General features: G+C 41.2%; 1 protein-coding gene across 1 annotated transcript in view; it reads right to left on the bottom strand.

Moving 5' to 3' along the window:
* The window catches only part of DEPTOR (DEP domain containing MTOR interacting protein), a 98,005-nt gene that overhangs the window by 16,167 nt on the left and 57,655 nt on the right, over positions 1 to 24,183 (bottom strand). Inside the window, exons 6-9 of the mRNA XM_067530828.1 lie at positions 21,801 to 21,986; positions 20,971 to 21,105; positions 17,334 to 17,404; positions 16,478 to 16,582 (exon numbers count right to left, since the gene is read on the bottom strand). Coding sequence (XP_067386929.1) covers positions 16,478 to 16,582; positions 17,334 to 17,404; positions 20,971 to 21,105; positions 21,801 to 21,986 — 497 coding nt within the window. The remainder of the gene's footprint in view (positions 1 to 16,477; positions 16,583 to 17,333; positions 17,405 to 20,970; positions 21,106 to 21,800; positions 21,987 to 24,183) is intronic.

Here is a 24,183-nt window from a genome sequence, read left to right as displayed (position 1 = left end):
AGATGGGGCTTTGAGTAGGCAATCGTCCAAGTACAGAAAGATGGTGATTCTTTCCTTTCTTAGGTGGACCGTGACCACTACGAATACCTTGGGGAAAAAAACTCGCAACGCTGTGGATAGGCCGAAAGGTAGTAGCTTGTACTGGTAGTGGTTATTGCCCATGACGAATTGTAGGAAGCATCTGGTGGGCAGGATGAATGGTAATATGGAAGTACTCATCCTGTAAGTCGAAGGTCGAAAACCAATCCGCCTGTTCCAGTGCTGGGATGATGATGGAGAGGGTGACCATCTTGAATCATCGCAGTTTGACTAACTTGTTTAGGTTGCGGAGGTCCAGAATGGGATGCCAACCGCTGGATTTCTTCTGAACCAGGAAGTAATGGGAGTAGAATCCCCATCCTCTGTGGTGGAAAGGGACCAGTTCTCTGGCTCCCAGTTATAGATGGTTCACTTTCCCCCTTAGGATGGATTCGTGAGAGGGGTCCCTGAAGATGGATGGGAGTGGGGGGTTAGGATGGCATAGTTAGGAAGGGGATGGAGTATTCTTCCTTGACTATCTAGGATCGAGGTAGTGAGCATCCAACATGATAGATATGGAGCTAGTCGGCTGGCAAACTTTGTCTGTCAGTGATGTTACAGATGGTGGTGACAGCTGGAGCAGATGGGAGGTTCTCAGGCCCTCAACCATACCTTCAAAATTGTTGTCTGTTAGGTGTAAAAGACATTGCCCCTTGTGCAGCAGGCTGTCTACAACTATTGGAAGGGCATTGGCAGCGGCATTGATTGTCAAACTGCCGCTGTGGCTAATAAGGTTGAGGCTGGGATCGTGGGGGAAGCTGGTATTTCCCTGATCTCCTTTTTGGCTGAAGGGTGTATATACTGAGAGATCTTAGTGTTGCTTGGGAATCTTTTAGCAAGTGTAAAGAATTGTCAGTATGCTCAAAGAAAAGTTTTTTGTCCCTCAGACGGTAGGTCTTCGACCATCGTTTGCTCCTTGGGGAATCATGAAAGGTGTAACCAGGATGCTCTCCTCATTACTACCATGGTAGCAATGGATCGGGCTACTATATCTGTTGAATCCATTGCTACCGTGGTAGTAATGAGGAGAGCATCCAGGGAGGCTTGAAGAGCCGTACGGGTTATTAGATGGCTTTCCATGATTAGGGGTAAAAATGGTTCCTTTTTTTGCCTCTGGTAGGTCCTGGCATAGCTCCTCCAATTTAGAATAGTTCATATAGTTGTATTTAGCCATGAGGGCCTCAGTTAGAAATTCTAAATTGGTGGGTGGCAGACGAGTTGAATTTTCTCCCTAATCTAGCCACTTCCAACCCCATTCGGGATGGGCGGATCGAGACTGGTACTGGCAATTCTTTTCTTGGCTTGGCTCCCCGCAAGCAGGGGGGGAGGCGTGAAGCCCAGTGGTGGGGGCGGCGAGCCCAGCTGTGGCTGGCCCCCTCCGGGCTCCGCACCTCCCCACTGCTTGCGAGGAGCCACCCAGCAAGAGCTGCCCAGGTGCGGCTACGCCCCCCGCCCCCAGCATTTAAATATTCTATTTTTAGAACACTTAAATGGATTTTTAATTAAACTAATTTTTACATCCCTAACAGGCAGTAGGTGGCAGCAGAGACTTTTTGGAGCTGCTGATTTAGTCAGTACCGACGGCTTCACCAGTGTCAGCAGCTTCGGTACCGAGGACTTCACGGGTGCCACAAAGGGTCTTGAGCCTTCTACCTCATGTGCAGCTCCATCTCAGGTACCAAAGGTAGAGGGTGGCGCTGATGACAGTTGGTCTGCCCTACCAGGCCCTTTAGATCTTCTCTTAGAGACCAAGGAACTCTGTCTCGTAGTAGAGCTGTGTCCCTTGTTAGAAGCTGCTGATGCCAGCAATTTGGCCCGGGGATGGCATTCTTGTAGTTTTCATCTCAAACTGAGGATGGGGCCTGGTCAGAGGATGTTTTTCTCTTACTCGGGTGTGGAGAGTGAGGGTCGGTAGACAATCTCGCTGATCATGAGGGTCTCTCTGGAGAGGAATAAGAACCCAGATCCGACGCTGGCCGAAGGGACTTTTCCGTTAGGATAAGTTTCAGTCTAATGTCTATCCTTCTTTGCCCTTGGTTTTAAGTCCAGACAGTGGGAGCGCTTCTGGGGAACGTGTCCCTCTCCCAGGCAACGAATACACTGTGTTGGCCATCAATTCTTGGGAAGGTGGCCCTGCATGACACGCACATCTTAAACCCAAGAGATCTGGGCATGAGGGTGAGAGAATAGATTCCCTGTTGGGAAGGGAGGAAAGCGGGAGAACAAAACCTATGCATACTAAAAACTGTATATCTGTGAGAAATAAAATGAAATAGCATGGAAAAAAGTATTTTTTTAATAGAAAGAAAGAGAAAAGAAACAAAGAACTAACTATTTAAAAGAGAGTTTAGTATCGTTCTATCTGAGAACACAGGCTTGCTAAGGATTCCTTTCCAGATTGCAGGCGTTAGAGAAGGAACTGAGGGCGGTCGGACTACATGGCGCTATATATAGGTCCAGCACACAGCGCGAGAGAGGGGATGTGTGCATGTGCAGTCTGACAGGCACTGCTATTGAAAATCTCCAACTCCAGACGCAAAGGCGCTGCTGCACCTACAGTGGAGCACCCATGGGGACATCATTTGAGGAAGAACTTCAGCTCATTCCAGCCCCTTGCAGTGAGATACAGACGCTCCAAAGAACTTGACAAAGTCCTCCAGGAAAAGGATGGAAATCAAGTTTTATTACAAAAATTTTTAAAAGATATTTTTAAAATACTACCCCTCCAATTTAAGGTGATCTTTAAATGTCACAGAAGAGGATAAGCAAAAAAAGGGTATTTTCCCTTGTAAGTCACCTTTAAAAAGAAGCAGTAATGTACAGGCTCTAACATGATCTGGTAAGTGAAAATGTTTATACCTTCAGGTGTTGAACTCATAACAAAATTACTGAAATAATTCATCCTATGTTGAACAAATAACCTTATTCACAAGTACTCTAAACTGAGATACTGTCAGAGACGATCCTAGGAAAGATGTTTGCCTTTATTTGGAGGGGGCAAACATACAAACAGTTCTGGGGTGGGGTGGTCTGCTTCCACCCATCTTCACATTGTCATATAGGATGAGAGAAGGAAATAAAATCAGAGGTCCTAAAAGCTAGATTGCAACTTAGCATTTTGGATCTCTCACAACGTGCTTCATGAAATCCCTGTTGTATTAGTACAATGAGCGCTGGAACATCACATTTTAACTACTACTGTATGTGATCCAAAGGTTTAAATATGAGCAACATCCTTTTCAACATAACTGAGTTTACTGCAATAAAACAGAATCTACTGCAGCTGTGTGTTCAGCTTTGTAAATATCTCTACCAAACGTGTAATTGGCTGAAGAGTGGGTGGTGTGGGAATAGGCAAGGATCCAGTTCTTGCATAATACACAGGATTAAATCTCTAGAGAACTGCAATTCTTTTTCAAGCTCTATAGAAACTTTATGCCTGTTTAATGTTGTAACAGTCTTCTCAGAAAATGCTTCTTAGAAAATGTGGGGCAATTTCCAGTAAATAAAAATACCTTCATTTACGGAATAACAGATGTGTCCACATGACAATTCCTATGCACCCTATGCTTCAGTCTTTACTCAGGCAAAATTCTCACTGGAGTATGGAATAAGCGGAGGGTTTAATTATTGAATAAAGACTGTGGGATCAGGCCATTTAAATGTGAAAGTTGAATTTTTCCACAGAATTGTTTTGAATAAAGCAAGGTAATACATTTCAAAAGAATACAATTTAATGTTTATGGGGTCCAAACCAGAGGCCTCTATGACTGACCAGTCAAATTAGTAACTGAAGTAGCTACATAATAAAGTAACTAAAACAGGGTTGGACATTCAACAAACACTCAGCATCAGCTTCTCCCACTGGAGGCAATGGGCATTTGACCATTGATTTCACTGGCAGTGGAGTTAGGCCAACACTTCTGTAAATCCCATTAATAAAGTCACTTAAATCACATATTTAGAAGGGACAAAATAGACAAAGAAAGAAAGGCCTGAGAGTTAGGTGATCTGAACTCTATTCTTTGCTCTGCAACAGACAACTTCAGTGATCTTGTGCAAGTCACTGAGCTTCTGTGTGTCCAATTTCCATCTGTACAAGGGACTTACCTACCTGATAGGTGTTGTTGTGCCAATTAATTTATTGTTTGTCAAGTGTTTGTTTTTTAAACAGGAATGCAATTTAGAAAGTTGCATAACAAGACGAGGACAATCAGCCTCAATCCTCAGAGCATATTATTATTAGAAAGTAGTAGTAATATTCACTAAGCCAGTGAGCCTACAAGATTTATGCACAAGTTTAATATTATGCATATAAGTAATCCCACAGAAGCCAACAGGGTTACTCATATATGCAAAATTAAGTGTGTGTGTAAGTATTTAGAGAATCAGAGCCTAACAGTCCAGAATGGGAGTGCTCCAAAAACAGATATGTGGAATAAGGGAAGATGGGGCACTACTGCCTTGGGAGATTAATGGGGAATCAGTGTGCAGATGAAAAGCCACTTTATAACTTAGAATGATTGAAACAGCACGGTCAGCTAAAGTCCCAACATGAAACACCAGGAGGTAAAATAGATCTATTCAGGTGCATGGGAAATGCTTCCTCAGCAATTCACTAATTGTATATTTGGCCTTAAGACTTATTATTTATTGTATATAATAGACATCCTATAAATGTATTAAATAAAATGAGAAGAAAAATGAAAGTCTGGGTGAAGTACTGCATCAATAACTGAAGAAGAAAGTGCTTTAGTTTGGGAATGTCTCCTTTTTATACTTGCTTTGGGCTTTTTGTGCTTTTCCTCTGTCTACATATAAACTAGCTACTAAAAGCAAAACTATACATAGTAAATCTGGGGTTCATTACAGAATAATTTATAAAAAAATTCAATAGGGGCTAAATTTGACCCTGCAAGTTGCTGAGTGTAAAAAATGATATGACGCTACAAGGTGCTGGGTGCCCGGAACTTCTATTAAACTCACTGGAAGTAGAGGGGACTCAGCACCTCACAGAATTTGGTCCCTCCTTTGAAATATAGGGCAGCCTCCAAAATTGATGAGATTTGAAGGCAGTCCTGCCATATAGGAGGCAGGATCGAGCTTTTCTGAGTCAAACAGCTACTCTCCTTGTTTTCACAAACAAAAAGTGCAGTTGTTTCTGCTTGGGTCTGGCTAGTTAAATGGAGCCATAGCTTTAACTCAGTATCTTTTCCTAATTATTCATCCGTATTATTAAAGGATGACAGTTTGTCTCTTGAACAACAACAACAAAGCACAATAAGAATTGTGATGAAAGGTTCTATTAAGTGGGTCAAGCTGATCAGAACCCTGCATGCTTTGTGAACATTTAAGCCAACTAGCTACAATATACACAATGCTACCAATGACACAATTATGGAGGGAAATAAATCGGAAGAGTTCAAGACATTAACTAAACTGTTCTATAAGGGCCTAATCCTAATTGGTGCTGAAGTGCTGACTGCAATGGGTGTTCAAAATATTCAGCATCTTGAAGGACTAGACCCAAATTCACTGTTTATTAAACAACGTCCATTAATAATAATATTTAATTTAATTATTAAATTTAATCTTAAGATCGTAGCAATCCACTACTGGGACAATTTTTAAGATGCTGCCCCATTATTTAAACAGTCTCTGCTGTCTATGAGTGATCTGCAGTAGCCCAAGAAAGCTCGAGTGTGTAAGGTCACAGCTGCTCTGTCTGGCACTAAATTAATTTAATGGGCAATAGACCATGCTGGAATGTAGAAGTTGTCAAAACACAAACACAGCACTGTTTTATACAGCAGCTGAAACCACGACTGCTTTATCTCTGTCTGAATAGATACAGCTATAATAGCTCAGAAACAGACAAGAAAAGCAGATACACAAATACTGGGTGTGTGGATATCTGAGCGGTAATGTCTCAAAACTCCCTCCTTATTCAGAAAGTTTTTTTAAACCTACATTTTGAAAGAGTGAATTAGTTAAAAAACCTAAGTAAGAGCCAACAGATAATTTTTTAATATGTGCTTGCAGCTGATATCAAAAGATAGCAACGTGCAGACACAAGTATAGTATGTTAATTGTTCCCCAATGATTTAGAGAATAGGCACGCAAACACTGAGCTAAATTCTGATACCATTTTACACAGCGGTAAATTCAGAAGTAACAGAAGGACCAAAATCTGACATCATGAAGAATTCATATTTTTGGAGTATTTCAGTTCTTATAAGGAAAATAGCCTGATTTTTTTTTATGGACCTATAAAGCTCTGTTACAATACTGTCTTTAAAAAAAACACAGTTATCAAAAACTTAGTGCTGTTTTACGTGGCCTTTATGGGCCAGATTCAGATCTGGTATAGACAGGTGCAATTCCACTGAATTCAGCTTAATGTTTAAGTACATTTGCAATTAAGTACAATTGCAAACACAATATTACAGTGAAATTCAGACTTATGCACAAGGCCAACTCATTCTATTCGGTAGGTTCTTACACTACCCTCATCAGCATAGAATCTGAGCACCTTCCAACCATGAACTAAGCAACATGACTAACATCTCCCCTGTGGTTTAGGCACAGGACTAGGAGTCCGAAGATCTTAAAAAGATAAAAACAATGTCCCACCTAAGTCCCACGTGAGCCATATCTTGTGGTTCTATGGGTCTTGTATTAGTCCTCTACACAGGGGTGAATTTTACCCTTATATTTTACAGGGTAACATTTCAGATCCTAAATACTGATAATAGTACTCCTTTGTCATTTAGGCTGGCCCCCATGCTAGCTTTAGCAAGGCCTGTAGACCAAACAGAAAGTACCATATGAAGCTGGCTACATTTTTAAAAATTAACATTACGTCCAATAATTCAGCGAGGAAAAGTCCACAGTCTATCAAAGCAAATGCAGTCTCTCCCCCACCAGCTCTCCCCTTCTCTCTGATGACTATGCACTCAAAGAAGTCTGCCTGCAGTTGGGTGGAGATTTCATAATCATCAAAAACAGACCCAAAATAAAAAACAGGGTCTCTGATAGGGTGTCTTTGAAACAGACCAATCCTTAAACAAGGCTAAAGGCAAAAGCACAACTAGCAAAAAAAGTAGAAAGGAAACAAAGGTAGAGCAGCACGAAGAAAAACAGGAAGTTACAGCGAAATCCTGGCCCCACTGACATCAATGGGAATTTTGTCAGGGACTTCAACAGGGCCACGATTCACCCTTAAAGTCTAGTGGTTTATTAAATAAAATAAAGGTGAATTCGAATGTTTGCAAAGGATACAAGACTGGTAGCACTAGAAACTGAAAACCTCTGAGTATCCCAGAACAGACACATTCCAGGCAGCGATAGTCCAGGTAGTTCACCCAAAATCAAGTGTTGGGGGAAAAAATCTCTTCACAAAGCTCAGAGAACTAGAGGATGTTGGCTGGCTTAGAATGCCATCCACCCTGTTTAATAGGCAGAAAACTTGACTGGACTGCAGGGTGATGGACAGCCTCAGAGGGAAAGGGTGGGGAAAGGGCATGCCAGAGGGACACAAGGATGGTCCCTCTTCCCCATTGGCTGTCTGTCTCCTATTGGTCAGCCAGAGAGAAAGGGGAGTGGATTGGCTCCTCACTCTCTCCACCTCAATTTAAACTCTTGCCCTAGTAGCTTGGAGCTCCATTTTAACTACCTCGCCCTTTTTTCCTGTAGTTGTAATACAAGAGCTGTGTTTTCTGAAGTCTGTAGATCGCCAGTTTTGTAGGACAGGAAGGAATTTTTCCTGTTGGGGCCAAATCAGCCCAGGCCTGGTGGTATTTTGTTGGTTTTATTAAACCTTCCTCACAGTACCATGGAGTGCAATTAAATTAAGTAGGAACGGGGACTTGGAAATTAGCATTAGTGAGTTGTAAGATTGTTTAGTTTGTCACAACTTGCTGCCAATGTCCAGTGCAGATAAAAGGCCAAAAGGGCCAGCTCCCAGAAGTAAAGAGACATGGGACTTTTACTACTGGATGCTGGGCATATAGGAAAAGGGGAGATCTGGAGTCTTAGCAGACTGAGGTCCATCTTTGATACTCTGTTTCCCTCACAGGGATGGGGGAGGTGGAGAGAATTCTGCGTGTCCTGATCAAAAGGCCAGTTGGCTTCCAAAGGTGTAACACGTTACCTAATCCCAGTGAATGCTCAGCAGCTGTGAAACTGCTGCTCTGCAAAGAATGTGTTCTCTTTAAAGCCAATCTGTGAAAAGCTGACTCTTTACTGTGCTCTGGAGTTGGGAAACTCAGAGTGCTGTGAAGAGTGTAGCACAGCTCAAGGGGATATAAGCAAACTTTGGTAAACCTGGAGTTTACATTTATCAAAGTTTTTACTGTACATAGCTCCACACAGTGGACACCAATCCTTACTCCCTGTTCTGCAGGGCCCGTTTCCAGAGGACAAGTAGGTATTTCAATCTCCATTGCCCCAATTTGGGTGAAAATGTGTGCCTGCTGTGATGTAGTTACCCATCTACAGAGAGCTAGAGACCACTTAATCATTTCACAAGGCCAAGTCAATTCGTCATAATGCTTCAGATTTATACACATGTATCATCTGCATTTCCAAGTACTTTGAGATCAAAGAGAGCTAAGAATCACTATGGGGAGAGTGAGTGGCCTGAAGTCACACAGTGAATCAATGACAGAGGCAGGAACAGAATCCTGGTCTCATAACTCCATGTCCCATGTTCTGTCAACCCAGCTACATTGCTACCTCCTCCACTCAGTGACAACTTGGATCAGATTCAACCAGCAAACTCAGCAGTGAAATGCTTGCATCTTGTTACCATGCTCCTAAAACAGGCAGTTCCCTGCCACTCGGAAAGATGTGACATTTTCAAACCCATATGCCTCAAGGTTCTGCCACAGAAGAATGAAAGAGAAACTCTAGCTGCAAGGTACAGAGATTGGGGGATTCCCCAAAGGGGAATCGCTAATAACTAGAAGGGAGAAGGGTGGTTGAGGAAATATTGCATGATTTAAATAAACCTAAAGATATTTTGCTAATGCTATGGCTGGTCACAGCTCTAGGAACGTGCTGATTATACTTATTGTACTCTAGAATGACGACAAAGTAAAGCTTTGGCAAAGCTGGTCTGCATTTGGTAGGCAGACTACGTTTTGGAAGTGACATAGAATGCAGATCCAACTCCCAAAGTCAGATTTTCCAGCACAGACTCCCTTATTAAGAGAATCTTGTTTTTCACTATGACTTTTGTAAATTTGAGGATAAAAAGGTGATACTTTTAGTGAATGGTTTGTGTTTACTAAAAATCACAAACAGAAACATTTCCTGCAATTACTAAAAATTAATAGGAGTTGAAGGCATTCACACTGCAGGACTGGACTACAAAATGAATAGCTGTAAAATTAGACATCTAGGGCCTGATTCTCCTCCTGTTGCAGTCAATAGCAAAATGTTCATAACTTAAATGGAATACAAATCCACTGCTTAATTCCTTGCTTGAGCAGAGGAACCACATTACTGCCATAAATTAGCATCAGAAGTAGTTGTGTCAAAAACTGGGCATAAGAATTACTTTAAAATCCAAACATTAACTCAGAAGTGACTATATTGCCATTAGTAGAGTGTTTAAATGAGCACTTTTTTGCTTCTTTATATTGTATAAGTGCTGGAAATTTTTATTTTTCCAGAAAAGGTTTGTTTTTTTTGGCTTGCTTTTTTACATTCTAAATTAAGATCTTATCTGCTATGGAAGACTCTACAGTAGCTGGGGGAAAAACTAGAGCTGCCTCTATAATGGTAAAAATGCAGCCTATAACTCACCACTGGTACCTACCAGTGCAGTGCCAACTTTGATAGCAATGCATGTTACAGTGTAGATAAATACCTGGCATATTTGTTCACCTGCAGGTTTAGAGAAATGGTGGTAAGAAATCTTGAAACTGCCAAAGCTCTGTCTGTGCCCTGCAGCTTCCAATGGCGCTACCATTGGTGAGGCTGCCCAGCTAGGCACTGGTGATAAATGATGAGTCCCATGTCTGCCTGTGCAGAAGCAGCCCTGGTGAAGTGATGGTATGACAGAAGTCCAAAGAGTGAATGCGGTGAAATGAAGGACTGGATACATTTTAGTCAGACTGTTGAAAATCCCTTGCTTTTGGTTATGCCTATTTAACATCAATGGCCAATGAACATTTTGGGAAATGATGTATTTGATAAGTTTCAACATCCTCAGCCTTTCAATTAAGCTGTGAGACCTCCAAACATAGGAAATACTCCAGCAAAGCAGGGAAAGCCAGAATTGACACTGACGTTTCTAAAGCGAACAACAAGCAGAGAACTTCTCTAGTTCCCCAACATGTTTTAGGTCTTCTTTATACACCATTAAGGGCAGACACCCCATTTTTTAAAAATCCCTTGTGGGTCGCTGTCACAGGATGAGCTAGCCCTTTAAGATCCAGTTCCACCGGAGGCTAGTTTTCTCCTCTGTCGTGGGGTTTGGAGGCTAGAGATAATATGATCAAGAATGAACAAGGTGGTTGTGGGATGACTATAAGAAGCAGTCTGCACTCAGTGTATAGAGAGATTCAGCAGAACTAGGAGGTGCTAGGGAGCGCTGAGGAGCACTCTGCTCAAGAGAGGTGAGGCAGGACCTGGGAGAGGTCCTTTGCCAAGACGGTAGCCTATGAACAAGCCTGTTAGAGACTTGGCTAAAGAGTCCTGAGGAAGGCCTAGAAGAAGCAGGCCACGTAGGAAGCTGTCCAGGGGAAAGTGAAGCAGGGATGTTGAGTGAAAGGACAGTGACTGGGGGTCCCCATTTAGGGACACTGGGCTGGAACCCAGAGTGGAGGAAGGGCCTGAGCTCCTCCTACAGCTCCACCTAGAAGTTGTGGGTATAAAACCCTGCACTGCGGGGGAAAGAATGCCTGACCCCTGAGAAAGGGACCATTGAGTGGGACTGTGTCACAGGGCACATACACCCAGTCTCCCGTAGGGGGCAGGGTATGGGCCCCATAGCCCCACAGTTAAGTCTGTCTGGCTGCGCTGTCAAGGCAGATTGGCCTAGCAGCCAGAGTCAATAGCTGCCCTCCAGTTCAGGGCTAGGTGGCCTAGTGGCCTGAGTCAGTAGAGCTGCCCTTGCCTTTAAGGAAGTGTGGCTGAGGAGCCAGGGCCAATAATTGCCCCTTATGTCCAGGGCAGGGCAGCTTAGGGGCCCAAGTCAGTGGAGCCTCCCCTGCCTTCAGGGCGGTGCAGCCTAATGGGCAGAGTCATTGGTGGCCCTTATGTTGAAGGCTAGGCAGCCTAGCAGCCAGAGCCAGTGGAGCTTCCCTTGCCTTCAGGGCAATGTGGTCTAGTGCCAGAGCCATTGGGGATGTCACAGTCTTTGGGGCAGCACAGACTCATGGCCAGAGTCATTAAAGCAACCTCAGTCCTTGGGGCAGCACAGCCTAACAGCCTGAGTGGATGGGGCAGCCACCTGGGGATGGGTAGCAGTTGTGGAAGGAAGACCCAGACCCTCCATGTTCTAGTATGTCCATGTCAATGACCCGTGAGTGCCACTGTCTCAGCAGGGATCCAGCCAAAACACACTACTTCTTCACAGGCCAATAGGTGGTCCTCCCCCTGGGACACTTCCTACCCCAATTCCTGAAGCCTCTGTCCGGGTGTCTTCAGGGTCTCCGGCTCTCGACAGGTATAGCAACCTGTGAATCTGGCTTCCACAGGGCATCTGTAGGCTCCTCTGGCTCAAGCCTCCACCACACATCCTTCCTCCTCAGCATCCCACCCAGAGTGAGCTGGGCTGCTCACCTTAATACTGAAACACCAGTAGGAGCATGCCCAGGAGGAGCGAGGGAGCCTGGTTTCTGCTGCCAGAAGTGTTGGCTTAACCCCTTCGTCTCCAGTGTGGGGCAAGTACACCCCGTCACAGACTGCAGGAACTCTTTAAAGCCTGGAGCGGGTAGACAGGACTACTTATTCAGGTTAGCTTTGTTTGCCCTGAAACAGGATGTCCTGCGTCTTAATTACAGAGCCATGTCACCTTAATGCACCATTCACCAAGCCAATCTACCAGTAAGTGGTGACTGCGGGCCTATAGGGAAATAGGTCAGAGTGGGAAAACCAAAGTGTGATGTCACACCAAGATGAGGAGGATGTGACAACTGTTATAGTTGTTAAGTGAGTGCTGGAGAGAAAATAGCCACTAATCCATTGTACATGTTGATTATAGCATAGCAGAGGTATTTTCAGATCCACTGAGGTTTGAAACACTTCAAACTATCCTCAAAGTATCATGGCACTAACACCAAGCTGCCTGAAAGCAATTTTCATCTTTGTTTTTTTAAAGATATATTTCCACTAAAAAAAATAAATGAAAATGTATCTCCTGCTACAACTTGCTCTTCTTCAGCATGAGACACAGGACATTCAAAGCTAAAATATAATTCTGTTCTCTGATCACCCAACTGAGTCTCTGTTGCAGAATGTAGCATATAAAGCATCTGAATCCTTGCCACACCTAGGCATTCATTGTTGGATAAGTGAAGGACAGAGTTGTAGTTTCAGTTTGAAATTTTCTTCCTTTTGTCAATTTAAGTCAAAACTGAACTGGACATTATTGTAAAACAAGTTTTATGGTAAAACATTCAAACATGGGTCCTTAAATTTAGGCTCTTAAGGTCATATATAGACACCTGATCTTTCAGAAGAGCTGAGCACACACAAATCCATGAAGTAGATGAGACCATCAGGTGCTGAGCTCCTGAAAACTGGGGCTCTTATATGTAGGTGGCATGTTTAAAAATTGTGTGCACATACAAATTCCAACCTTTACATTAGTAACACTACCCACACTCTATTATTATATATATTTAACTCTGCCCCCCTCCACATAGCCTGTGTTTAAGGACATAGCTACAACATGCCAGGTAGCCCATTTCTCATCAACATTTTGATTGTTCACCCTTTCTAAATAAAGGCATTTCTGAATTCACTCTCTGTCTAATGTAATTATCAAATTCAGCAGCCAGCTGGTCACACAACCATATTAAAATATCAACTGGCATCAGTGTTTCAGTAGTAATTGGAAACAGATGGCAGCCCATGTCATTAATGTTTTTATATAATCAGTAACATTTTTGTATAAGATTAGAATTCTGAGAGTGAACTTTGCATCTGCTTCAACAGCTCAATATGCTATTATACTATGTAAATATTTGTCCATGGTTTCTTTCATTCAGATACTTGGGGCTCAATCCTGTAAGATGGGGAGGGGAGGGCATCCTTTGGACACCCTTAGTTCCCTCTAAAGTCATCTCACAAGAGCCATTTAACAGGTTGCAGGATCATGATCTTCGGGCCAAATACTATGAATTGCTGTGTACCCTCAATGGCCTCTGAAATCAGTGGAAGTTGTGGTTTCTCAGTGGCCCTTACTCTGCAATGGAATCATTTCAGAACAGAGATCTAAAGTAGTCATCTGTGAATGTGAAATATCTTGCTGCAGGAAGAGATTTATGGAGCTGACTGCCTAGCTCTGCCAAGCTATTAAAGATCACATGGAGAGCAGAACCATGTAGACAGACATGATGGAATTGAGAGAGTCCTGTACCATAATCCCAAAGCAATACTCAAAGCAGAAGAGGTATAAGAGGTTATACCATATCCCATATCTCAATGCTAAAAAGACAGGGAAGGAGGAACCAAAGTATGTTATCATGTTTTATGGAGTGGAAAGGATTGGGTGGCATTGCTATCAAATTGTGTCATATTAAACCCTTAGGTATAAAACAGCTATAAATATTATTATTCTGGGGCCTCAGATGTATATTCCACATTTTTACAATGATCTCTGTCCCTGTCCTAGACTTAGTGCTATGTGCTGAATTTCCCAAGCAGTGTAAGAGGGGCAATCAGCAAATTAGGAATTAAAAATGTACCTATTTAAATCTCATTTGTAAGTCCTTAAGAGAAGATCTGCATCGAACACTTGTTTCTACTAGTTGTATTGTCCCATCATGCACTCTTGTAGTTATATCACCTCCACCATTAAAGAATGCTGCCTACAGCATAAATCATGTGGTTTTCTTAAACAACATTGTGTGGCTTTTCTAAAAATGTTATTTTCCATCCTACAGCACATAAATTAATTTACTGTATCACACAGTATCAGAAGGTGGGGGAAAAGACTTTTTCTACATCAACAGTGCAACAACGCAAATTCTGTTGTGAACGCAAGTTCTGCAAGTGAAAGGAAGGAGGAAACACAAGCTTTATTAGCCAAGACTGCATAAGACATAGTTCCAAAAATGGACTCTTATACAAACTGACATGCTGAGTCTGGGCTTTTCTTCAAATTCTTGCCCTTTTTATCACAGCCAGCTTTCCTTGTCATAGGCTCTTTGGTGTAGTGCTCAGAGCAACAGTGGCAGACAAAGCTTATTCCACCAGTACAGACCTTCACTGCCAGCAGCTATTATGCCTAATGTTCTATTTCATATATGCCTGTCTATGTGCTTCTAAAAAGGGGAAAGATTTACTTTCGGGAGCATGCTGTCATTCTATCGTATTGCCATGTACTTCCTTTAAATAGTCCAGACAGAAGAGTTTTGAAAACAGACAGATTAAATAAGCAGACCAAGCTTTTCAAAAGTGGTGCCTCAAGTTAAATACCTAATTCCATTTATGGGCACCTGATTTTCCGGGGAGTCTAGCCCCTATATTTCATTAGGAGTGGCAAGTGCTCAGTACTTTTGAAAATCAAGCCACCTACTTAGGTGCCTAAATATAAACTGAGATGCCCACTTTTGAAAAAGTTTGGCCATAGTGTTTAAAGTGCAGCTCTACTCTGAAAAGAGATGATATAAAAGTAGCACTTTTGAACTTATCAGATCAGCTCTCTGTGCGTATTCAGAGCAATTTCTGCTGATTTTAGAGACTAAAAGGAGTTTTTACTGTTTACTTCTATTAGTGCTATTCCTTCTTGTGTATCAAACTGTTTATTAAGTTCCAGACAGTTACACCAGTGGAACCCCACCTGAAAGCAACTGGGATGCATGTGCATCACTGATGACATAAGCAGATGACAATGAAGTTACATGGGTGTACCTGAAAGCATAATTTGGCCTGTAAAACCTCTATTGCAAGTGATAAAGCATGAAATAGACAGGACTCCACTTGACTTTATCATCCCAGAATGAGTCTGTAGGGCTGACAGTTGAAAACAAAACGAAACAAAAACCCTCGATGTTGATTGGTGAAATAAGCAAATTAGAGCGGAAGTCATTTAGACAATATGAAACACCACAAAGGTATTTTTACAAAGTCACACTTCAGAGTATAACCACATTATTATAAATTGGTAAAATGTGGAGAGAATAAAGACTGCTATGAACCACTTGAGTAAACTGTTAGGTTCAGGGTTCCAAACGTAAACATGAATAGGAATAAGTCTGAGTCCTGGAAGCATAACTCCTTTATATTTCAGGCAGGACTAGTGTTCTAGGATGACACACAAAGTTGATATAGTTGAGATTTTTTTTAAGGCTTTAAAGAAGATTATTCAAAGTGATAGAATTTAGAAAAAAACAATTAATTTTTCACCACGTATGCTGTTTGTTACACCCTTTGCATTTAACTCAGGCTGGACATTGGAACGAGAGGACGGTCAGTTCTTACACATATTGTCACAATGAAGTCGCTTTTGAGTTTCCCACTCCGGAGGAGAATTATTAAATCCATGTATTCCGAGGCCTGATCCAAGGCCCATTGAAGTCAATAAAAAGATTCCTACTAATTTCAGTGGGCTTGTAATCAGGTCTATAAAGACTTCACATGGAGAATATTTGTATATATGGCTGAAAACATTTCAGTTCATATTAAATCATGTAAAATCTCGGTAGCGTTTTTTTCTTTCTAAAAAGTATGCCTTGGGCCTAAACGACTTTTCTTTGAAAAATCAATGGCTAAGCAATCTTAGTAAAAGAAAGCAGTGCTAATTTTGCATTGTATGATAGACAGCCTGATCGTCATAGACACAGTATGGCAATTATAAACAATACATCATTATAATTTATATAAAAATAGCAAATAAATGAGAAGGTGGAGCTGGGGAAGGAGGATAGAAACCTCACACAGTTGGAAAAATGTGAAAGGCATTTTAGAGGACTAAGGGAGAGGATAAAATATGGCAGAAGTGACTTGTGGAAAGAAAGCACTGAGGAGCTTTTAGTAAAAAAATGGGGGTTAGAAAATCTCAAAGACAGACAGAAAAAAAGATGAAGGGTAAAGTTTTGAAGGAGGAAAAGAACAACATTTGACCCACAAAATCAAAAGACTAGTGTTTCACAGTGACTGGCCAGAAAGCATCACTGTGAGATACAGAAAACCACTAAATAAACAGGTGATGAAAAATTACCTTCATTCCTGCTGCAGCTGCAGGGCCACTGGGATCCACAGCTTGAATATAGCATGGCTTGCTCCCCCGCACAACAAAACCCCACCCGACAGCATCGCCGATAACCTTGAAAAGGAAAAAAAGACACAACAGTGTCCTTGTAACTTATGAGGTAAAGTCCGAATGGTTGAAGACAGGATTTCAGCATCTTGTAGTCACCAGCATACAGTAAATGCAGCTCTGTGGATAGAAATACTCTACCGTAACCTCTGCATGGCTATTAAATCTTTAGTTATAGAGAAAGCCACCAATTGAATGATTGCAGTTGATTCTACGGTACTTTTCTTTTTTAAATTACATCAGAGATGTTGACTAAAGGCTACAAGAAGCTGTGCTTCCAATTAACAGGTTCAAAACTATTACTTTTTAAAAGGTTTTTTTCCTCTCTTACTAAATATGAATCAACATTTCAGTCTTATATTAGTCTAGTTAGACTATGCAATTCACACTTAAAAATTTGATTCTGGATAGGTAAATACAGTATGTATTTCAAATCTTCTTATAATCTTAAGTACTAATGAAAAACAGTTAAGGAGCATTCGTACAATACACATATTTCAAGATTTCTGCCAGTGTAACTCTATCGAAATCAGTGGTGTTAGACTAGTAAAATGATGGCATACTAGAATGGAGAATCAGACTCTACATGTATAACACTAATATTACTGGAATCTTAGGGTTGAGATTTTCAGAGCACAAGTATCAGAAAATGTCATTAGGATCTAATCATACCATCAGAAAATATTTGTTTGAACCCGTTCCCAAAATCTCACGATTCGCACAACATATAGAAGATAGATGTATACTGGAGACGTACAGTGAATGTTTTTCTTGCATACGGGGCTCCAGGCATCAAGAGTTCATCAGAAGTCACGGGTTTCTTTAATACTGAAAAGACATACAAAGGAGTATTAAATACAAACCTTTCTGAAGAAACTTTCATAAAGAATTGTTCTAGGATACAATTTCTTCTCAATCTTATTTATAGAGCTTAATATTTTGTGACTTTAGTGTATGCCTAGACTGATGGAAAGTTGTAAAAGATCATTAAAAAGTCAATTACAGTGTAAGGAACGAAAAGCCTTTGGCTAACTAGAAGTTAACTTACTTTGAAGTCTCAAATCAGGCTCTACTGAATATAAATTTCAAAACTGGCTGTATCTGTGCCTAAAGTTGGCCAGCTTCCCCAAAACTGAGCAGCACTACTTGTAGGCTCAAGCTCTGCAGGTTCAAAGCTTTCATTTATATGGAATATGAACAGACTTCCAATCACAATAGTAGATTTATGTAGTAAAAACATTTCCATGCAAATTTTGAATGACTACATGGAACTCAATGCATTATTAGGCTGTTAACTCCTCCCCCAAGCATAAAAATGACTATGCTCCACATACTTTTTCCTCTAGACTGGATGTGAGGTTTTGCTAGGAGTGTATTTCCCACTCCTTTGGCAAAATAATGTGCTACCATATATAGAATCAAAACGCCAGGGTTGTCATCACAATATTCCGGACAGGATGGTCCACTGCCTGCTTCTGGAATTACATCCCACCCCAACATAGGGTGCATGGAGGGACTCAGATACTATGGTGACAGGCATCCTAACTCTTCCTCAGACAGACAGACAGATTAAATAACTTATGTCTGGTTGCAATCCTACACTACAGCAAACACTATTATTAGCAGTATTTGTGCAGTCATTTACTCCAGGGTAAAGTGTGTGTAAAATGCTACAAAATCAGAACTGCAGCATTTTACACCCATATTATAGAGGTGTAAAGGACTGCACAAAGTGCAAGGCAATGGATACACAAGTCCTCTATTAATTACATTTGCTTCCTCTGTTTTTTAATTATCACTATGTTTGCGTTTTGTTTTCAGTGATAAACTATTTCTGATGACATCTGATTTTGTAAGGGAAGAAAACTGGAAATTTTCAGGGATAACATCCTAACACATTCATACATGTCCTAAAATGCCATATATGGAAGGAAAAATAAATCAGGAAGATAAACCAATAAAGACTTTTTCTTTCACTAGGATATTGACAAAATTGCGTTGAGTTAACTCTGAAGCATTAAACTTTGCAGATTCTGCCAATACTATCATTCTATCTTTTTGAGATCAAAGCCAGATCAAGCGTCTCCCTTTTAGTTATCTACTCTTAACGTACTGCAAGATGTTTTTCAGAAAAGTTCAACATGTTCTATAGCCTAACATGTCACTGCTTAGTCAGGTTCAACTGATCACAATTAGATAAATCATCCTCACTGGCATCCTGCACAGTGTTTCCCTAAATTATGCCTTTGGGAATAATTTCTTTTTCCCTTGTGATCGGCCAAGCCATGCCCAAGTCTTCTTTCAGTTTTCATTTCTCATGAAATACAGCAGAACTCATCCAAAAACTGGTCTAGGTCCAGTTTATTAATGTTCTTCTCACTTGATCATTTTGGTTCTGCTATAGAGAAACTGTTTCTAAAAAACTCATTCCAGTTGTGCAGAAGGCTATGTGGAGTATGAGAGAAGCTAGTAGATCCCTGCTTACTGGTACTTGTTTCAGACTCAAAAATAAGTCTGACTAGATCGAGCGTGATAGTATGATTACAATATTATAAATGAAAGCATATTCTGTTAAACTGTTCTGAAGGCAGAATTTAGCCCTAAGTGATTATTCATTTTAAATAGAACACTATGCAAGAAAGGTATCAAGACATTCTTTTTCTTCCAAGGTTTTGTAATCGGCTATCTTACGATAAGCTTCTTCTCACTACTCACATGACAGTTATAACCAGAGCCGTAAATGGCAATAGTAGGCATACTTAAGATAATGCATACGATTATCAACAACAACAAAAATGCCGGTCTGCTTGTCACAGTAATATTTCCAGGGTACAATGAATGGTTTAATGGGAGCAAAAGTTCACCATTTAGAATATGCCATAAAAGAATTTCTGGAGAGAATACACGACAGGTGCACCAAAAAAAATTACATTGTGGCAGCCACAAACTGAGACATACAGACGGCCAGATGGAGATGAGTGGTAGACAGCAATTGACTTTGAGTGTGCGATGAACAACAAGATTGAATGTTATTTTCAAAGAAGATATCCTCCATAGGGAACACTGACACTACTGAATTATGGCTTCTAGTCATGTGACCAAACTGAAGCCGCCGAGTTCTTTTAATTTAGGATTTATTGAAGACTCCAAGCAAAGGCCAAAGACAGGCAGGGCAATGCTCTAACAGCCAGGAAAATAAAACAACAAAACTTTACCTCTCTGAATCTCTGTTACACTTACACCCTGTTATATTTAATGGCCACTGTGCACAGTGAGGATAAAATTCACCCCTCCCCTGCAGAGAGCCTGAATAAAGGCCCATGATTTGAACAGTAGCTACTGGCCATTTTGGCCCTCTATCAGTAACTTTAAACCTATATAGCCCCACTGAAGTCCATGCTTACACATAGCAACTGGCCCCTTCCCTAGCCTGCCCCAACACCATCAGTTCAGAACCACTTTCTGTATCACACTGAGAATGCAGCCCCATGCTCTACCCTCCTTGTTAAAGGACTACTAAAGGGCCTTTTGTGGGCCGTGAATAAGGAGGGAATAATAATCTCCTAAAGTTCCATTAACCTTCTGATTTCCAGCCAGTCAGCTATATATACTACTGAATCCAGAACACCCAGGCCATAGTTATACCAAGTTGGAAAAAGTTAATGGTAATAAGGAGAGCAATAAATTCTGCTTTGGTATTTAAGACTCCCTCTAAGGCAAATAAAGAGGCTGACAGAATATGTTTCTCGATCTACTTTTTCCTTTCATAAAAATACAAGTGCAAACAATTTTAACTTAGCCCTGGATGAATGAATGGCTGACTTTCCATTTGTGAAAAGAAAGAAAATGAGCTTGAACACTGACTGCCTTTATCTTCTAACACAGAGTGGTGTAAAATGTAAACTAATTTAAGGTTTTAAATTGTCCTTGACATCCTCAAAGCTACATTTGCTCACTTTCTGGACTGTGTTATTTACACAATAACTCAGGTGGTTACCAAAGGCTGAGTGCTCCTCCCACCTCTGCAATGCCAGCGAAGTCACTCCTGTGTAACTGAGAAGAATTTATGTTTGGCAACTGATACGGCAATCTGGAGGTAAGAATGGATAAAAGACTGGATGTCTTTCTAAAAAGATATGCTCTAGCTCAAACTAAAGTTATGGGTTTGAGGCAGGAATTATTAGGTGAGGTTCTCTGACCCATGTTATGCCGGAGGTCAGATTTAATAATCATAAAGGTCCGTCAAAAGCCACAAAATTGGTGAATCTATCGATCTTTAAAATATGCCTCAAAAGACAAGCTTAGAGGAAGCAACAAAAACAATCATTTACCCTCACTCAGAGAGAGTTGCATGCTGTCTAATATGTACCATTCCAAAAAGACGAGGTGCTTACCAGATTTTGGGTTGCATAATACTGGGGGACTGCTGCTGAGAGTAGGACTGCTGCTGAAGTATCCACTACTGCCACAGCTGCTCATGCTACTCCTTCTTACTGCTGATACGATTTTTATCTCCTTGGTGGGACTCACTGTACACAGGAGACAGAATATACAGAGAAGAAGGGAACTTGTTTTGATTCTTTTGGCACATTTCCCCTGCTTTGTTTAAAACAACAACAGAACATGCTTTCATGTGTAATATTGTAACCATACTATCACGCTCCACCTAGTCAGAATAGTCACCTAATTTAATTGTCTAATGTTTCCACCACTGTGATTTTTAGGTGCCAGTGCAGTAGAATGAAATAGGCACGTTAATAAGCAGAATATTTTCTGCTGTTATTCCCTGCTCTCTTCCTATTTTCATCCAGGTTCCTGATATGTACTGTCATGTACTATTTGTTCAGGAATTCTTTCCCCCAAAACCACGACATGTTTTATGCCAAAACACTTTTGCTTTTTTAAATCTTTTTATCCAAATTTTAAAAAAGAAAAACTTCCATACTGGCTGATTTTTGCCTGTGGAAAAATGTAAACTTGAAATCCTTTACTTATACAAGGGCAAAGAACAACACGGGTAGCTAATTATCTGAAAAGCCAAGTGGGTAGAAGAATCTGTTTACTGGATATGATATTTATTCCTGGATGATACACTGAGCACTTCTCTTCGGCTAAATCTGCGTCATGTTAAAGTGAAGAGGGCCTGGCACATATCAGGACATCATGCGTCTTCAAGGAAAGGTTAAACAATTGAGAAATTAAAGGCACAGAACCAAGGAGTCACCTGATTGAAAACTGGCGTGCTTTCTGTTGTCATGGTTCTGCTTGCGCAAGCAAAAGGGGCTGTCGTGACTTTCTGGCATCAAGCGGGATCTCTCAGGGAGCAGCTCCATCAGCCTCCGTCGCCGGCGGAAATTCATTCTGAACTGGTAGAGCAGGTTGCTATCCATAAAATGGTGCTTGTTGCACACTGAGGAGGCGAAAAAAAGGAGTGAAAAATCCCTGTCTGGCAGAACACAAAGTAGGGAGCGAACAGTTATACACGAGGTTGCTGTTTACATGCACACCTCCTCCTTTGTGTTAGCGGCACTCTAAAAGTACGTTTACACTCCAAGTGAAGGTGTGATTGTAGCACAAGTAGCTGTCCTAGCAATATCTAACTAGCACAGGTAACAGCAATATTGTGGACATGGTGGCACTGGCTTTCGTGCAGGCTAGTCACCTGACTCTGTACCCAGGCTTGTACTAGGACAGCTAGCTTGGGCTGAAGCTTAAGAGCTATGGACTGAAAAATGTACCACTGAGAATAAGTTTCAATGCTAGGGCCCAGAGATACTGTAATTCTTTTGGGACCTGATCCCATTGGCATCAACGGTAGTCCTGTGCACTATGCCTACATGACTGGGCCTTCAGATTCTATCTTCATTTAAGTCTTCTGATAATTTCTCACTGAAATAATTTCCTTGGATCTTATTTCTCACCCAGGATGTAGTTTCATGATTTGTCTAGTTTGTGAATTATATTTTACTCTGACATGTCGGATTACTAGTCCTAATAATCTTGGACACATGGGTTTGTTTTATATATCCTCCCCATTTTAGTCTTTTAGAGCTGTATTATTTTATACAGCATTCATAAATTCTGCCATTAATCTTGGCATAATATATACATGATAATCTTTAAAAAAAAAAAAAAAAAGCAGAAATTTAGAGATTAAAAACTCAGAATTCCATTTATTGTTTGCTCCTCCACACAGAGTATTTATAACAAGTCTGACAAAGAGGGGCAATCTCTTATAATACTCTGAGTAAACTTTGTTGAATTAAATGAAACTTTATGGCATTAAGTTGAATACCTTTGGGGTCCATTGTATTAAAAATGCAATTGTTTATGTGTTATTGTGGGGCTGGATATAACTTTTCTAGAAGACAATTAATGCAATTAAAAACTTCAAAAGGACAGTTTCAGACAATACATGTAAAGTGAATTTCCTAGAAAGTACTTGAGAGGAGGGAAATACAAATGCTCACCTCCAAAGCCAGCCTTTTGAAGCTATGCCCTGGGGAGAGAAACCGATTGTCTACTGATTATCTGCTCCTGGAAACTCCGGATCAAAGACCCCTGAACTTTATGTAGGAGAGACTAAACTTTTCAAGAGTATTCTTGCTCTAGGCAAAAATGAGTTATGAACTTGAAACCATCGGAAAACCCTTGTGTGGGGTATGGAAGGACTGCTCACAGCCAGAGCCCCTGTTGGGGTGTGGTAATGTCTGGTGAGCTTATTAGCACATATGTAGGTTCTTTTATTGTTTTTTATGTTTTCTCTGTGATGCTTTTACCTCACGAATAAAATGTGCTTGCTTAGAAAGAGCGGTGTGGTAACTTATAACTGTGGGCAATTACTCGGTTATTAGTCTCTGAAGAGAAAGCAAAGAGCAGAGGCTGGCCAGCTGGGCAGTCTGTCTTGCTGGTAAATTCACAATATAGTCAGGGAGTTGTGCAGCCTGGAGACACCCGATCAAAAGGGAGAGAGACACACGTCTCCACCCAAGTGAGGCAACGGCTTCGGAGCCTGCCTGTGCTAGAAGGGGACAAGAGGTGCAGTTGCCCTGAACTGTGACAACAGGTAAATAAAATGATTTAGCACTATCAGACCATAAACAAAAAAGCCTGAGCTCAGTCTTATGGTCCATGAAGCCCAGTCATCCAAGACCCAATTCCCTGCTCTGTTCCCCAAGCTGATGCTCTTCTTACTGCCCACTTCCCCCTCTGTTTCCATCTACCTAGATACTTACATGGCCCTCATCAATGGTATTATATGAGAATGAATGATGCCAGCCATGACTCCTTGTTTGTCTACTTCTCTCACAAAAGTCTGTGATCTCTTCCACACCACCCCATGCATGGGAGGCCCTGTCTATGTTAGTGTGCAAGACCACTGTCTTCTCCTCATTCAAATCCCTCCTCAAGACACATTTCTACTGTGATAAAATGCCAATAGGACGTTATACGACCAGGATCAGACAGGTAGAGGGGCAACTGGGAGAAGAGAACACAGCCAGAAGCCGCAACAGCCACAATTATGCTATGTTGGGAAAGACCTCTCCTTTGAGTGGGAGTGGAAGGTGTCACAGAAGCAAAAGTGGCTAAGGAAGCAGTGACAGCAT

Source organism: Emydura macquarii, unplaced genomic scaffold, assembly GCF_026122565.2.
Source record: "Emydura macquarii macquarii isolate MOO-44397 ecotype Brisbane River unplaced genomic scaffold, CSIRO-AGI_Emac_v2 contig_369, whole genome shotgun sequence".
Taxonomy (NCBI): Eukaryota; Metazoa; Chordata; order Testudines; family Chelidae; genus Emydura; species Emydura macquarii.
The sequence above is the reverse complement of the archived record's forward strand: the minus strand, read 5'-3'. Positions and strand labels throughout refer to the sequence as shown.